This window comes from Crocodylus porosus, unplaced genomic scaffold, assembly GCF_001723895.1.
Source record: "Crocodylus porosus isolate Cpor-Errol unplaced genomic scaffold, CroPor_comp1, whole genome shotgun sequence".
Classification (NCBI taxonomy): domain Eukaryota; kingdom Metazoa; phylum Chordata; order Crocodylia; family Crocodylidae; genus Crocodylus; species Crocodylus porosus.
The window spans coordinates 276558-292022 of NW_017728903.1; the positions used below are offsets into that span (position 1 = coordinate 276558).

Consider the following 15465-nt stretch of genomic DNA (forward strand, 5'->3'; position numbering starts at 1 on the left):
AATCTCATTTCCTTCTATGACCAGGTGATATATCACCTGGACAAGGGAGAAGAGATTGATGTCATATCTCTTGACTTTAAAAAAGCCTTGGTGTCCCATGATGTCCTCATGAAAAAATTGGCCAACTGCAGCCTTGGCTACATCACAGCCCGATGCCTGGAGAACTGGCTCCAAGGTCGGACCCAGAGAGTGGTAATAGACAGAAGTAAATCATTGCGGTGTGCCATGATCAGTGCGGTCCCCCAAGGCTCCATCCTTGGACCTATACTCTTTAACATCTTTATTAATAATGTAGACATTGGTATCAGAAGCAGACTGACCAAGTTTGCTGATGACGCCAAACTTTGGGGTAAAGTGTCCACACCTGAGAACAGGCGTGATCTAGGCTGACTTCGACAGGCTCAGAAAATGGGTGGATGAAAACCTGCTGTCTTTCTACACTGAAAAATGCAAGGTTCTCCACCTTGGGAAAAAAACCCTGCAGCATGCTTATAGGCTTGGCAGTGCTACGCTTGCTAGCACCACGGTTGAAAGGGACTTGGGGGTCATAATTAACCACAAGATGAATATGAGGCACCAATGCGATGTCGTAGGTGGTAAAGCAAGCAAAACTCTGGCTTGCATCCATAGATGCTTCTAAAGCAAATCCCAGGATATCTTCTTCCCGCTGTACTTGGCCTTGGTGAGGCTGCAGCTGGAGTACTGCATCCAATTCTGGGCTCCTCAATTTAAAAAGGATGTGGAGAAGCTTGAGATAGTCCAGAGGAGAGCCACGTGCATGATCAGAGGACAGGAGAACAGGTCCTCTGATGAGAGGCTGAGAGCCATGGGACTCTTCAGCCTGTAAAAGTGCAAGCTCATGGGGGACCTGGTATCTGCCTATAAGTATATAAGAGGTCTACATTGGGATCTGGGGGAATGCCTGTTCACCAGAGTGCCCCAAGTGATGACAAGGTCAAATGGTCACAAACTCCTCCAAGACCGTTTCAAGCTGGACATAAGGAAAAACTTCTTTACTGTCCGAGTCCCCAAGGCCTGGAATAGACTGCTGCTGGAGGCGGTTCAAGCACCTCCTCTGGACTCTTTTAACATTTGGATGTCTGTCTTGATGGGATCCTTTGACCCTAGATGACTTCCTGCCTCTGGGGCAGAGGGCTGGATTCAATGATCTTCCGAGGTCCCTTCTAGCCCTAATGTCTATGAAATCTATGAATTATAAGTGTGACCCCTCATGGTTGCCCTCACCGAAACACCCAGCAGACCTCTCTTCTCAGGCTGGCGTTACCAATTGTTTTGTTCATGTTGATTTGAAAGGGGACAAAACCAGATTGGACAGGCTGCCTGGAGCATCCCTTTCTTTGATGGAAGTGACCTGAGAAGAAGCCTGCTGAGTCTGCAGATAGGGATCTATTTCACCTTAGCCAGCTGACAATTAAACACCTGATTATCAGAAGTCAGCAAACTTTGACTGGTCTTTTCTAGGCTGAGAGAATCCCCTGATCCCATCTGGAAATTATTAAGAGAACCAGCAGCTAACTTACCACTGTTCCTTCCAAAATAGAAGGCAGGCTATTTACTTATTTTACACAAATGCCAGATAATAAAGAACAAAGTAGGCAGCAGCACTGAGAAATGATGACTCCCAACTGATTCTAATGGATTCCTGCCTGTCTTACCTAACTTGAAGCTGAGGGATGAATGGCTAGCAAAAGATTACGGGTGGAATTCAGTGTCAGAAATTAGTTTGACATTGAGACTTTTAAAATTTGCCTGCTGGAGAGTCCAATATCAGGAACCTGCCTACATGGCTTCTGACAAAAAGAGGGGAACAAGATTTTCTAATGAAACCTAAAGGTCTTTGGAGCCCCTTTTCCCATGATATTTTGTTATTTAAGAAAATGTTTGTTGGCATAGTGTAGATACAGCTGATATGGGGTGGGGGGAAGTGCTTTTGTTGATATGGCTTATATTGATTGTTTCCTCAAACAAAATAATTTATACTAGGGAAAATACCTTATTTTGGCATTTGTGCTAGGATTTATGTCAATATACAAATTACAGTAAATAAAATCCAACCCTAAATATCATTACTATACCAAGAAAAGTCTCTCATGAAGGCCTGGCCCCAAGGTGCTTTTGAAAATCTCAGCCTAGGGGCTCTCCTGGATCTTTCCCACCCACCTAAATTTCCCGTGCGCCAGCTTTTGTTGCTGGTTTAATGGAAGTCACTCCTCGCAACAGAAGCTGGCAGTGGATGTAACTGAGGGGAGGCCTCATATTTTCTGCAGATATCTCCTGCTAATAAAGAGTGGGGATATTATATGTGAAAAATCATTTATCTGCATTCATATGCAACATAAAAATATTGATCCCAAGGTCAAAGCCAAACAGCATGGCTAAGAACAGACAGTCAAAAAGCCCAAGGCAGAATCAATTCAATCTAGGCAGCTTCCTCTAAGCTGTGTAGGTTGAACTGATATAACCAACTGAACTGATGCTTTCAATTGGGAAAGGCAGGGGGTGCTAGACCATGTCTCCCAACCTGCTGGCCACTGCCTGCCCAGCCAAGTTTCCCCAGTTGGCTCCCTAGTACATGCCCCCAACATGCCCCTAACCCCTGCTGTCCCTCCACAGGGGGTAAGAAGCCCCCTGTTCAGGTGCTGGCCCACCTTGGGGGAGCCTCCCCCTCAGGGGGTCCCCAGCCCTGGGGAGCTGAGGGGAATTTTCTCCCTCCCCCTTCCCAGCTGCTGACTGCCACAAGCGGGAGGGAAGATGAAGTCCTCCTGGCTGGGTGCCTGCCCCTTGAAGCCCAGCATAGAGGCACTGGGGAGCCCTTAGTTTGGGCCCCTCACCCCAGCCCAGGGTCCCCCAGTCCCGGGCAGCCCCAGGGAGCTAAGGGGAATTCCTTCCCTCCTGAATGCCAGAGCTGCTGGCCTCAGCTGCTGCGAGTCTCAGGGGTAGTCCAGGGTATCCTCAAGGACTGGAGGGAATTTTTTCCGTCCCCCAGGAACTAATTTTTCCTCAGACTCACAGCAGCGGAGGAGCAGAAGAATTTGCCTCCATCCCCTGAGGCTGCCTGAGACTCCAGGGCTAAGGCATGCAGCTCTGGGGTTCAGGAGGGGAAGAGTTCCTCTCAGCTCCCTGGGGCTGCCTGGGGCTGAGGTGAAGGGAAGCCCCCCAAGGTGGGGGCTCCCCAGTGCCCCCATGCTGGGCTGCATGGGCAGACATGCCTGGAGGACTTCTTCTCCCTCCCTTGTGTGGCAGTGGCAGAAGCAATCAGCAGCTGCCCTCAGCTCCCTGGGTCAAAAAGTCCCAACTGTGGCGGCTTTTCCTCCCCCCACATGCTGCGTAGACCATGGTTAGGAGGATCTGGGGGTCTGTTCCTCTGCCCCTCCCCCCTCTCTTCCTCCCTACCCCCCATGGGCTCACAGACTCAGGCAGGAAGCAGGCTAGGGAGCAGAGGGGAGAGGCAATCCCTGCTCCACTGGAGCTGACAGCATAGCTGAGGGCTGCAAAGCATCCTGGGATGCTGAGGGACTGTGAGTTAACTTGAACCAGGAAGGGATCTGGGACACAAGTTCCACAAACCGGTTTCACCTAAATCAGTTAAGTCTGATGCTACATCCAGCCAGGTTTGGCTATTTTAAAATCGGTTTATGTGAACTGAGTTTCTGTTACAGGTTTAAACCAGTTTCTGATCACTAAAACCAGTTAATGTGTAATTTCTATAAGCCCAAACACTATCCTTGAAGCTAGTAGAGTTATCTTAATTATACATTTGTGTCTGTGAGAGCAAATTTTGGCCCTTTGGGCACATCCACACAAGATACTGACTGAGCAGTAGCTGAAAAATACTTTGCAGTAGCACCTCACAGTATGGGCAGTGCTATTGCGCAGTATTATTAGGCTATTGCGCAATAGTGACACCTAAAATATGTTCTCTGGCATTATTGCACAGTAGCTCCAGTTACTGCACATTTATTTAATGCTAATACAAGTACTAAATAAATGCTCAGTAACAACTGTGCAGTAGCGTCTCATGTAGACATGCCTTCTGTGTAGGAAAAATAAAACTAGGGTCTGATCCAATGCCCAGTAAGGTCAACAGAGGGAGTTTCTTTTATTCAATGGATATTTGATCAGGCTCCTAATGATTTTGCAAGGGAATCCAATGACAAACGGGGAAGAGGAAAAATCACATTTCCAGAGATTTGTAAAGGGACAGAGGCAAAGCCTCAAAACTGTGTCCTGTTGTCACGGTTCACCTTATATAGGACCTGACAATTTAACAGGCACTTGAGTTCTAATCCAGTCAGAGTTCAGTTTATTTAACCCAATTTCTGCCTCACGGTGATGGTGACAAGAGGCTCACAGAACAGAATCAAGGTCTCCAGTTGTGAAACCCTGGGGCCTTTAATCCAGTTTGCGATAAAAGGGTTATTGATTATTCCTGAGACTCAGAAATACCTTTATTGGCTGGATTAGACAGCTGCATTGTGCCCTGAATGAATATTGACTGATGAAAACAAGCTCAAAGCAAGATGTTTGTTTTCTTGATCGTTTCATGGATAAAAGGCTCCTTGATAAGGTTACTATGGCTTTATGTCCCAATTATATGGAGACCTACGGAAATCACAGCTACCCCCTGGGAACCAGCTCAGCATTACAGGGGTCAGAGGGTGGCCTGTTCATAACACTGCCATGAAAACAGCAAGCAAGGAGAAGCTATGGCAGCAGATAAGCCAATATGCAAGGGCTCCCTTGCTCCTCCTTTGAAGTGGGAGGTGAGAATGAGACCTGGAGATAATTCCTTGTCAGAACTTCACAGGTTCACTCAGGACTGTGAATGGTCTCAGCCACAGACCATGAACCCAGCGGAAAGAGGAGCGCCCTTTGAAATGGAGGTAAGGCACCAAGGAAGCAGCCTTGCCTTGCAGCCTCTAACACAGGGGTGGCTGCTCTGTGGCATGTATGCCAGAAGTGGCAAGGGCAGCCTCAGTGTGGCATACAGCAGATCAGGGTAAGAACAGGCAGCACAGCAGCAGACAGGGCGGGGAGCAGAAAGCAGAGTGGCAGATCAGGCAGGGAGTGGAAAGCAGAGCAGTAGATCGGAGAAAGGAAGAGGTTTGGAGTGGTACACGGAGGGTGCAGGCTAATTTGTGGCCTGCTTGCCAAAGTCCTGGCCCCAACCACTGGAAAGTTAAGCAAACTGCATCAGCTGTGGCTGGAGCCCTCTGGCTGGGGCCAGGGCTGGAGCCGTGGTGGCCTAAGTCCTGAGCCAGGCCAGGACCACTGATGAAAGCTGTGAGCGCTCAGTGCACTAGGTTACACCTCAGTGTGGGATCCTGGTGCAGGGTCCAGGACCCTGCCCCGAGAAGCAGTTCCAGTCTGTCTCCTTGCCCAAATAAGCCCTGAATCCCACCTGCCCCTCAGGGAGCCATGGTGAGGAGGCACCCCTCGCCAGCACCCCTCATTCAAAATGCCCTCCCTCCATGGGCTGCCATTGCCCCCCCCTGCAAATGTGGACTGCCACCTTCTGTGCTTTTAACCCGGAGAGATGCCATGCCCACAGGAAAACTGTCTGCCATTGTATGGTCCTGGGACTAGAGAGGATGCTCCTGGCAGGGCCTGGAAGCAAATAGAGGTGGTGCTGTGGGAGGTGTGAGGCTCAGGGTAGGCTGGAGCAGTGGAAGGAGGGCCAGGGGCCTGCATGTGGAGGCAGGATGAAGGGTAGGGCAAGTGCTGTAGGCAGAACCAGGCATAGGGAAAATGGTGCCCCTTCCCCCACTACCTGGCAAGTCAGTGGCATTGCTGCAGCCAGAGGCAGGCGGGCTGGGGTGTGGGACACAGTCCAGCAGGGAAGCAGAGTGGCATGGTTTGCCATGCAGGTGGGTGGGCAGGCACCGCTGCTCAGCAGCTGCTGGAGGGGGGAGAGGTGGGTTGGGCAGGGCACCAATCCTCCTGCCTGGGGTAGGGATGGGCTAGGGCATGGCGGGGCTGGGGGAGAGCGCTGCTGTGAGCATGAGCTGCTCACGTGTGTGTGTATGTGTGTGTGGTGCCGCTCTCACCATAGTGCCTTGGATATTTACCCACATTGCCTACCCCTAAGGCTGGCTCTGGGTGCTGGTGATGTTTTAAGACTGATGCTGAGGCCCCAAGACTGCACCCCCCGTAAGACCTCACAATCCAGAAAGTAAGCAGGGCCTCACAGATACCATGTATTTATGTGAGAGACAAGGATTTCTTTTATTGAACCAGCTGTATAACTGGGATAAAGTTAGATAAGCTTTTGAATGGAAGAAGTTCTGGCCTTTGCAAAACCTGATTTGACTGGGGAAGGAGCTTCCATCATTTCCCTTGGAAAGCTGTTCCCTAGTGTCTTCAGTCTCCCCACTGGGAACCGTATCCTAGTCCCAGTTTCAGCCTGTGGTTTCCGCTGCTTGGTTCCAAGAGCAGCAGCATCAGAATAAAGCCTGCTTGTTGACTCTGCTTGACTCCCCTGAGGGGTGAATCAGCAGCGTGGGGCCTTCTCTAAAGAAAACACACACTTTGCATTCTCTTCCACAGTCACTGCTGGGACATAATAAAAGTGTAATTTGCTGGATATAGTTGCAGAATGACTGAAATGTATTGCCTGCACGCAGTCACCTGACCTGGGTCAGCGCTAGAGGCCATTGCTCCTGTTCTATGGCAGGACAGGATCTATTAACAGTAGGGACTAATGCTAAAATATGCCAGAACTTGGCTAGAACAATGACAACTCCCTGAGAAATTCCAGGCATGGATGGATAGAAAAATGGATAAATTATAATCCTTTTGGCCCCTCCTTTTGGCTGGGGGTCTGTCCAGTTGTGGTGCAGGGTCTCACAGCTCCTCAGAGAAGTTGCTGAATTTGCGTTAGGAAAGCCTTCTTTATAGGAACAGATTTAAACTCAGTGACTCATACTGTGGAAGGGGAATATGAAGAAACTCCTGCATATGGCAGTGATTACAACTAACTGGCTTAAATTACTTGGCCCGCAGCTGGCAAGCTTAAAGTCACAGCATCTTCAAGACACATTCTGCTTCCTGTCTGTTCTGGAAAGTGTATTGCAATTCATGTTGTAATCCACCGCTTGTTAGCTCAGAGCAATGCTGCAGGGGATGAACCAGGAAGGATCACACTTGTAAGAACCCTGGGGGAGGAGCAGGGAGAGGAGGGCCAAGGAGGCAAAATGCGGGTTCAAGTATTTCACTCGCTTGTCAAAACACAGCCTTGGCAGCTGGACAGCAGGGAAATATGAGCAGGATCTTTTTTGTTAAACTGATTTAAAATGGAAGCCTTGAATAGGGATTCACTTGAACCCAAGTATCAAAGGCTAGAGATCTCTGCAGCTTTCCTAAGATATCCATGCTTCTCCCCAGTATTGCCCTTTACACCCTAGTGCCTGTCAGGGATCATTTGCAGCTTTTTCACAGTTACAGTTATAAAAAAGAAAAGAAAAGCCAGATAGCTGGATTTTGCTTCAAAGCCCAATAGCTTGGTAGGTCCTCCAGGCTTTTACTTTTGACTTCTGCTCTTTTTTTTCTTGCAATCTTGAGGAAACTGTTAGTTCATGAAGAGGTAGGAGCAGCTGGAAAGCATTCTGGCCGGTTCTTCCGCTTTTAGAAATCTTGGCAAACCCCTGGCATATACCAATGGGACCTTTCCTGTGGCTAATACTGTAATTGATCTTGGCCTTTCTGAATCCTCCCCACCCTCCCTCGCCCATTGTGAGGGGCTTTTAAAAATGGTGCCTCATGTCTGGAGGGAGCCTAATGCAGTCTGTGACCCAGCTACAATTCTTTTATCTTCCCAGTACTTCAAGGTGTGATATTTCTTGTTACTGTCAAACACCCATGGTCTGTTTCTTGTAGGCCCTGTCTCTGTTCTGTTTGTGCATCCAGGGTTAAAGCTGGGGTGATTTAACTCAGTTGTACTGCTACAGGCTCATGCACACATAACAGTTACAGCACAAGAGTTGCTCCTGAGCTGCGGTTCCCCTTCTGTAACTGCTGCAAGGGAACATTTTCCTTAGTTGCTGTTACATATCATGCTTCTGGAGTTAAGTGCTGGGGTACAGTCATGGGCGCTCTCTAGTGGCACTATGGAGGCAGCACCTCAACCAATGTAAATCCTCCAAGTCAGTTTATGATGGTCAGGGATCAGTTCCACAAAGTGTGCAGAAAGTTTAGAAAATATTCTGTCTGGTGCATGTGAGGCCAACTATGTTCAAACTGGTGTTTTAAAGGGTCTGAGTATTACTAGATCCAAACATTCTGCTTGATCACACGTGAGTTGCTCTGGGGTCCCTGTTCACTAGAAGCCCTTTGGTGGATTTGCAAGTACATAAAGAGTAGTCTGATGGTACATGTATGTAACCAGAGCTCATGTTGCAGGATCAGTAGGACTGTGGAGACTGCAGTCTTAATGGTTCAAACAGGGGCCAAGGAAGGGAAATCTGGATTACCTTCCTCCTCTGGTTCATGGAGCGTAGCTTGTCTTCTTTCTGTCAGTCCCTTAGATTGTGAGCTCTTCAGGGGCAGGGAGCCTTTAATTTTGGTTTGATAAAGGGCCAAGCACACCGTTGGCATATACCAGTAACAAAACAAGCCAATAAAGTCCATCCATGGGTTTCATAAATGCTTATTTAACTAATAGAACATGAAGAGCTTATAATAAAACTCCCAGTTACTTATTAAAGAAACCAGTTTTATTAAAGATAACTTAATGTTCAAGGATACAAACAACATATTAACAATAAATACATAATTCTGCAGGGGAACAGTAAGGAGTGATTTTTTTGTTTATATATCCTCCCCCCTGCCCCCTTCATTTCTTTGGCCTATGCCATACAACTGGGAACAGATACTTAGCGTTTCTCATAAACTTTTGTTAAGAAATGGAGAAAGCGGAAAGATTAGAGATGAAGGGAGGAAAGGGAAATGGTGGCTAAGTTTACCAGGGTAAAAAAGAGACACCCTCTCTAATGGCTTGGGGAAATGACACGTTAGTTATAAATCATTTGTTTATGGCTTTCTCAGAGAGATGGTGCTAGGTTGGTATGTACTTTACTTCCAGTGAAATACTCCCTGTACAGATGTCCTTTCACTGTTGCTGGAAGAGAGGCAAGCTTTGGACTATGTACATAACCAAAGAGCAAGGAAATCCATAGCAGTAGATCACAGTGCTCACACTATACATTATTCCATGTAACTACCTAACATTTTATTTCAAGGTAGCCTGTTAGTTTTAAGACTAGAATGAGCCATTTAAGTGTCAGCTCATTATTAGGATGGGGTTTCAGCTAAATCCTGTCTGGGTGGGAGGAAGATCCAGGCATTGAAGATGCTGAGAACAACCAGGCTACAATGAGCTACCCTGTCTTTGATTGCTGATAATCTTCCTTTTTGCAATGGAAGCAGGTATTGTATTTGTGACACAACTTTTAATGGTTCTACTAATTCAAGATGTTTCAGTTAAGGACAGAGGGGAGTGAAGAGTGTGAAAAAGCAAGGAGGTGGAATTAAGATATAGGGAAAAGATGGAGTGGGGGAGCAGCCCACTGGGAAATGCAACCTTTCTGTCTTTAAAATTACTTATGTTTTTATCTGTGTTTATAGAAACTGGAGACTGCAACAATGGAAGCACTATAACCCAGAGTACACAGACTTGCCAGTGTACCTGCCTCACTGGATTTTTACTGAAGAATGAGGAAGGCTGTGAACTTAAAAACAAGCAAACAGTGCACCTTGTATCTGTAAGAAAGTAACAGTTTGTGAGGGTTTCCTTTCCAGTGCTGTAACCTTCAGCAAATTTTCTTTCCTTGGCTGCTGCTAAGTAAGACAGCTCTTGCTCTCTCTGTATTGCCTGAATTGTGCATTACACTGAACTGGGCTGTGTAACCAGACTGGATCCATCTTTTCCAACTAAGCACCTGGCATCAGGTGCAGACATTTTCTTTTCAGCGCCAGAACCTCTGGACTTATTAATCCTCACATGAAGCTTGCTGATGTGTAAAAAACAAATTTCTGGGCTACCCCTAAGCTTGTCTAGTGATCTGCAGCAGAGGCCTTTCCTCCTATCTTCATCCTGAACACAGTTGCAGAGATTTGGTCATTACCTTGTTATCTTCTGTCCTTTCCTTCAGCAAGAAGCACATAATGGGAGCGTAGCACTTTCCTTTTCAATCAGTGTGATCTCCACTGTTCTCAAAAAGGTTTCCCTATAGTGGTGTCTCCTCCAGGCTGGGGTTTGTTGCTGGCTCAGTGCAGTCTGTGTTTCCCTTGCCCAGAAAAACCTGAGGGCATATTGTGGAAGTGTCATCAGTTTGAAACTTGGAGACAATCCTAGCAGTTTCTTGAGTGATCTCAAAATGTCTGAGTTGCTGCTGTTTCCCTCCTGAGCGACGCTGCAGTGTGCTGGTCTCTGGTGAGCTGGCCCTGCTGTTGCTGCCTTTTTTCTCCAGGACTTCCTTTGGCATGGGGCTGTTGTCTTCCAGATTGCCTGCTGCATCAGCATCGATCACAGAGCTAGACAGAGCAGCTGTCATCAAAGGCAAACTGGGAGGTTTGGGAATGACTGGCTTCACTTTTGCCTGGGTTCGAGCATACTTCACAGGCTGCCGGCTGAAGTGCCCCCTGGCTTGTGTTCCTAGAACAGCATCTGAATCTACATCTGGCTTTTCCTGTACAGATTCCTCAGGATCCTCCAGCTCGGTGCCAATATTTCTGTTCAATTCTGAACAAAAAATTAGAGAGAGTTATTTTAACATGAGACTCCCATTAGGCCCTGGGTTTGAGGCTGGTTAATGTGAAAAGCTGTTTTCTCCTACAAAAATGCACAAGTAGAGGCTACTGTCAGCACTGTTAGATGGAGCATCCTCCCCCTATATTGGTGTTAATCAGAAGTGACTTCAGACATCAATGGTGTGAAATGTGTATGTGAGGAGGATCAGACTTGTATTTTTAAGCCAGTGCATCCTGCCTGTAACACCTTAGGGTGTTTATAGACATGCTCTGGGAGGGGGTGCGCTTTGATTAGCGAGCATGCTAATTAAAAGTGCCCAAGCTTCGTGTGTATCAGCGTCCTTTCCCTGAACTGAAAAAATGGCGGTGGAGCACTTTGAACTAAATCTTGTTAAATAAGCTTCAGTTCAAAAAGCCCTACCATAATTTTTCAGCACAGGGATGCTGATGCACGTGACACTGGAGGCTGCTGGAGTGCATTGATTTCTGTGCTCCTGCAGTCTGCTCCAGCACACTGGATTTACAGCGCATCAGAACAACCTCCCTGCAGGTGTGTTGGTGCCCTCAGAGAACTGACTACTGGCCTGTAACTATGGGCCTCCAGTAGCAGTCCCTGGGTAGAGTGAAAGAAAATCCCAGCTGAGAAGGGCAGAATGTACCCTGAGACCACAAGACAAGGTGGTGTGGTAGTTGTGCTGCCACAGCAGGCTGTCTACATAAAGGGGACTAGTACAGTAAAACAGAAAAGGAGCCAGCTGTGTGTTTAGTGCTGCTGTGCATGTTCCTACAGGAGGATATATTGCTGTAAAAACTCAGAAACATATCACAACACCCCAAATTGGAACAGGTGTGCCTGCTCCACATTTACCTAGGGTATCCACACTTAGGGGTCTGCAGGCTCCCTCCAGAGTCAGCTCATTGATGGCTTCATTGGAAGATGGATAATCAGGCAGGTAGCCCTCTCTCGAATCGTGCTTGGAGGAGAAGTTCTGTTGGAAAAAGCCATGACTGTGAACCCACTTTTACAGGGCTCTCTTTTTGGAATCATTAAGATACTCTCAACCCCCTGGGTTCTGCAGCCAGTAGCCAAGTGAACACAGTTAAATGGTTAGGGGTAAAAATGTCTTGATCTCCATTTTGGCTTGTCCAGCACAGAACCATCTCACTTAAGCTGGCAGGCTCAGTGGGAGAGAGAGACAACCAGATCAGCAAGCAGGGGACAAATGCCTTAGAGCTGGAGTCCAGGGTAAGGAAGAAACTTGTACTGCAGTGGAACCTGGAGACCTCTGTTCTGCTGGACCCTGCATGTAATTAATGAGACAGCCTCCATCCTGAAGAGTTCACTCTAAATAGGCAAAAGGTAGAAGGGCAAAGAGAAGGATCTTGTCAAGGTTACAGGTCAGGTCAGAACCAAGAGTATAATTCAGGTCTTGAGTCCCAGCTCAGGGCCTTAGCCAGTGGACTACATTGACTGCCACAAAAGGCATACAAGGAGTGACTTACATTTGGGGAGAGGAAAGTGCTGTGATGAAGTTTAGAAGCACATCCCATACACAGGATTAAAACAGACCACCTTAGATAGGTACAAGTTATTCCACCTTGGGGGGTCTGTGATTCATGCCCCAGTTTATGGTACATGCAGAACACCCTGCATGGACTGGTAGTTCTGTAGTCTACAGCGGACTTATGCCCAATGTTAATCAGGAATGAGCCAATTAAAAGCTCAGTGTGATTGTTTATGAAACTGGTGCTAAATTCATGTCAGCTCTCCGATTTCTGCTGGATGGATTGTGATGCACAGCTTTATTGGGCAGGAATCAAGTTATCTATCGTGTGCAGGGATCACTTGATGATTCCCTCCCATTTTTCCCTTGCAGAAGGGGAAAGATGGATAGGGAGCAGCAGAAATAACTCTTAACTACAGTTAAGTACTTGCTATCAGATACAAACAAGAGGGGTAAGGAACTGGCATGAACAAGGGCTCAGGAATCAGCTCATATGGGACCAGTCCTCTTACAGAAGGCAACGGGAGTCTTGTGTAAGGACTGAATAAACTTAAGCACAGACTCCAGGATTCAGTTTTATTAATTACTATTGCATGGAAAGTTCCCTTAGAATGTAATAGATGACCCTGTTTCTAAAAAGTTTTTGACACTAGCCACAAAACTTAACCATTCCTGCTGCAAAGTTATACAGGATGTCTTAGGGGTTTTTTTAATAAAGAAAGCATTAGGTAATAAGGAATGATCATCTTCCCAGGCTAGAAGTTGTTGAGTAGGGCCCAGTCATCTTCCTAGGAGCCTTTGACCATGTACTAATTACTTCTCTGTCATTGCGGTGGTAGAGCACTGATAGCACCCTTGTCTCCCCAGTCTACCCACTGCACATAACAGGTGATTCCTGGAGTTTCTGATTTTGTACACTGTAGTTGCGTGTGAGGATTTGAAATGGCAATTTTGGAAATTCCTTGGGTAAAGAGTTGCCTGCACATGCAGGAGACAAGACTTTAGGGCCCCATACCCTATAATTCTGGCAGCTGCCTCCCTCCGTGCTGCCCTCTGACTACTTCCCTGCTCCCTGGCTTCAGTTAAGCCAACTGTCAAATGAATATTATAACCCTGATCTAGTTCCCAAGGTGTTGTGCCAATTCAGGTTTTAAAGTGCTGTGAAGAGGAATACTGCTAATAGTGGTTGTGAGGGAAGAGTGGGGTCAACTGGGGAGCTGGGAATGCTGAAGGTTTATAGCAGCACAGAAATACAGCATGTTTGGCTACCACCCTCCCAACCTCAGGGGAGCAGTCCCAGCAGAGCCATGTGGGATGTGCTGGGCATCCTGCCAGTCTTTGCTATTTATATATCGCCAGTTCCACAAGCTGTAAAACTATCTGTTTACTGAGAGAAACAGTAATATCCTAAGTAACTTAATCTGGAGAAACCTGAATCATATTAGGAGGACTGCACTCTCTGAGTGATCTGTTGCTTAACATTTCTTCATTACTCCCATTCCACAAGGATTGACCCATCTGCTTTTTGTTATCTGAATAATCTATTGATGCCAAATTTGACCACTTTCTGTAAGAAAGTTTTCTTTAGCTTCCAGTCCTTTTCCCTGTCACAACAGGGTCACTGAGGCCAGCTCAGTGTCTGGGAGCTCTACCTCTTGGGTCATAGTCTTCTCTTTGCTGGGGCTCTGCTGATCTTCATCTTTCAGTGCCAAGGCCTCTTGTGAAGGGTTTTCGCATCCAGGGGACAAGGAAAAACGCTCAAAGACCCTTTCATGGTTCAGAATGAGAAACTCTACAATCTGTGCCTGGTATCCAGAGTCTACAAGACAGGTCATGGAGACATCGCTCCCTGCACTGGGTCGGATCAGTGTTGGCCCAAAGATTATCCCCAAGTTGTTGGCAGACATCCTGTTCTCCTCATATCTCTCAGACACCCTAGAGAAGGAAAACAACATTGTTAGGGGCTTCCAACCCTGAGCCCTACTGCAGTGGGCAGACAGATGGAATGAGCTGGTATGGAGTAAGCTGATTCAATCCTTTCCTAGTAAAGAAAGGCAGAAGGCAGGGTAGCTTTGCACCTTAGAAACTGACTAAATCAGATACATAAGTTTCATGCATCAAATGAAGTAAGCTGCCGCTTTTGAAAGCTCATGCACTTCTGATTTGGTTAGTCTGTAAAGTACAGATCTACCATATCTTCTGCTTGACTTCAGACTAATATGGCTAATTACATGTAGTAAAGAAATAAATTACTGCAGGGAGCTAGACAGGTGGGAAGGGTGGAGGGAATGGACAGACAATGCACTGCTCTGCATACACTCAGACTATATAGCTGCTTGTGGGGTTTCTCTAAGCCTGGTGAAAACTGCAGCTCCCAGAAAAGGGGGTTATCACTGTGATCCTTCTTCCATGTTGGATGAAACGAGCTAGAGGTCCAAAGCTCTTGTCAGTTGCTGGCTTTCTGCTGTGCAAAAGACATCTTATTTTGCATCAACAGCTTTTCCTTCCCCCTTGCTGGGAGCCACTAAAATCCAAACTCCCTTTGGCCTTTTGCCTCTCTCACAGCTGTCCTCCCTGGCCTCTTTTGATACAGACGCCATAGCTGCTCCTCTTGGAGTGTCTAATCAATAAGACAACTGCTGCATCCCTTACCTGTATAGATGTGCAGCAAGATGATGCAGGGTGTTGTGGTTCGTTAGAGGCAGTTTGTGCAGCACGTCCTTCATGTTCTGGATAGGGTCCGATGAAAACCCTGAGCTGTCTCTCTTCCCTTCTCCAGGTCTCTGCAGATACTTGGCAAGTGCAATCAACTCATCATAGAGTTGATACAGGAGCACAGGTTCTGAGAGCTGCAAGGGGCAGGGTGGGAAAACTGTTATTGCATCCTGCCTGTTTGATTACCTGAGCAAAATCTCAGCATGACCCTTTGCTGCTGTCAGTGGCCCCATTGTTCTAGTCCCAATCAACCTTGCACTTTCAGACTCTCCCCAGTTCTTATCCCAGTGTTGAGGCCAGCCTCCACCAGAATTTCCATTTACATAGACTAAATATGGGGAAGGATCAAAAGTATCCAAGACCTGCTACTGCTTAGGGAAGCATTAGGTTCCCTGCTTGACATCACCCATTGTAAGCCATGAGCATTAACGCTGTACCCAGATGGGATTGGGAGCCCTCCACAGCCATCCTGGACAGT

General features: G+C 47.1%; 1 protein-coding gene across 2 annotated transcripts in view; it reads right to left on the bottom strand.

Moving 5' to 3' along the window:
• Positions 1 to 8710: 8710 nt before the first annotated feature.
• GMIP (GEM interacting protein) overlaps positions 8711 to 15465 on the bottom strand; it is a 38453-nt gene continuing 31698 nt past the window's right edge. For both annotated transcript variants that reach the window (XM_019556707.1, XM_019556708.1), the window contains 4 exons: positions 14925 to 15121; positions 13925 to 14207; positions 11636 to 11756; positions 8711 to 10759 (listed from right to left, as the gene is read on the bottom strand). In XM_019556707.1, coding sequence (XP_019412252.1) covers positions 10245 to 10759; positions 11636 to 11756; positions 13925 to 14207; positions 14925 to 15121 — 1116 coding nt within the window. In that variant the 3' untranslated portion in view covers positions 8711 to 10244. The remainder of the gene's footprint in view (positions 10760 to 11635; positions 11757 to 13924; positions 14208 to 14924; positions 15122 to 15465) is intronic.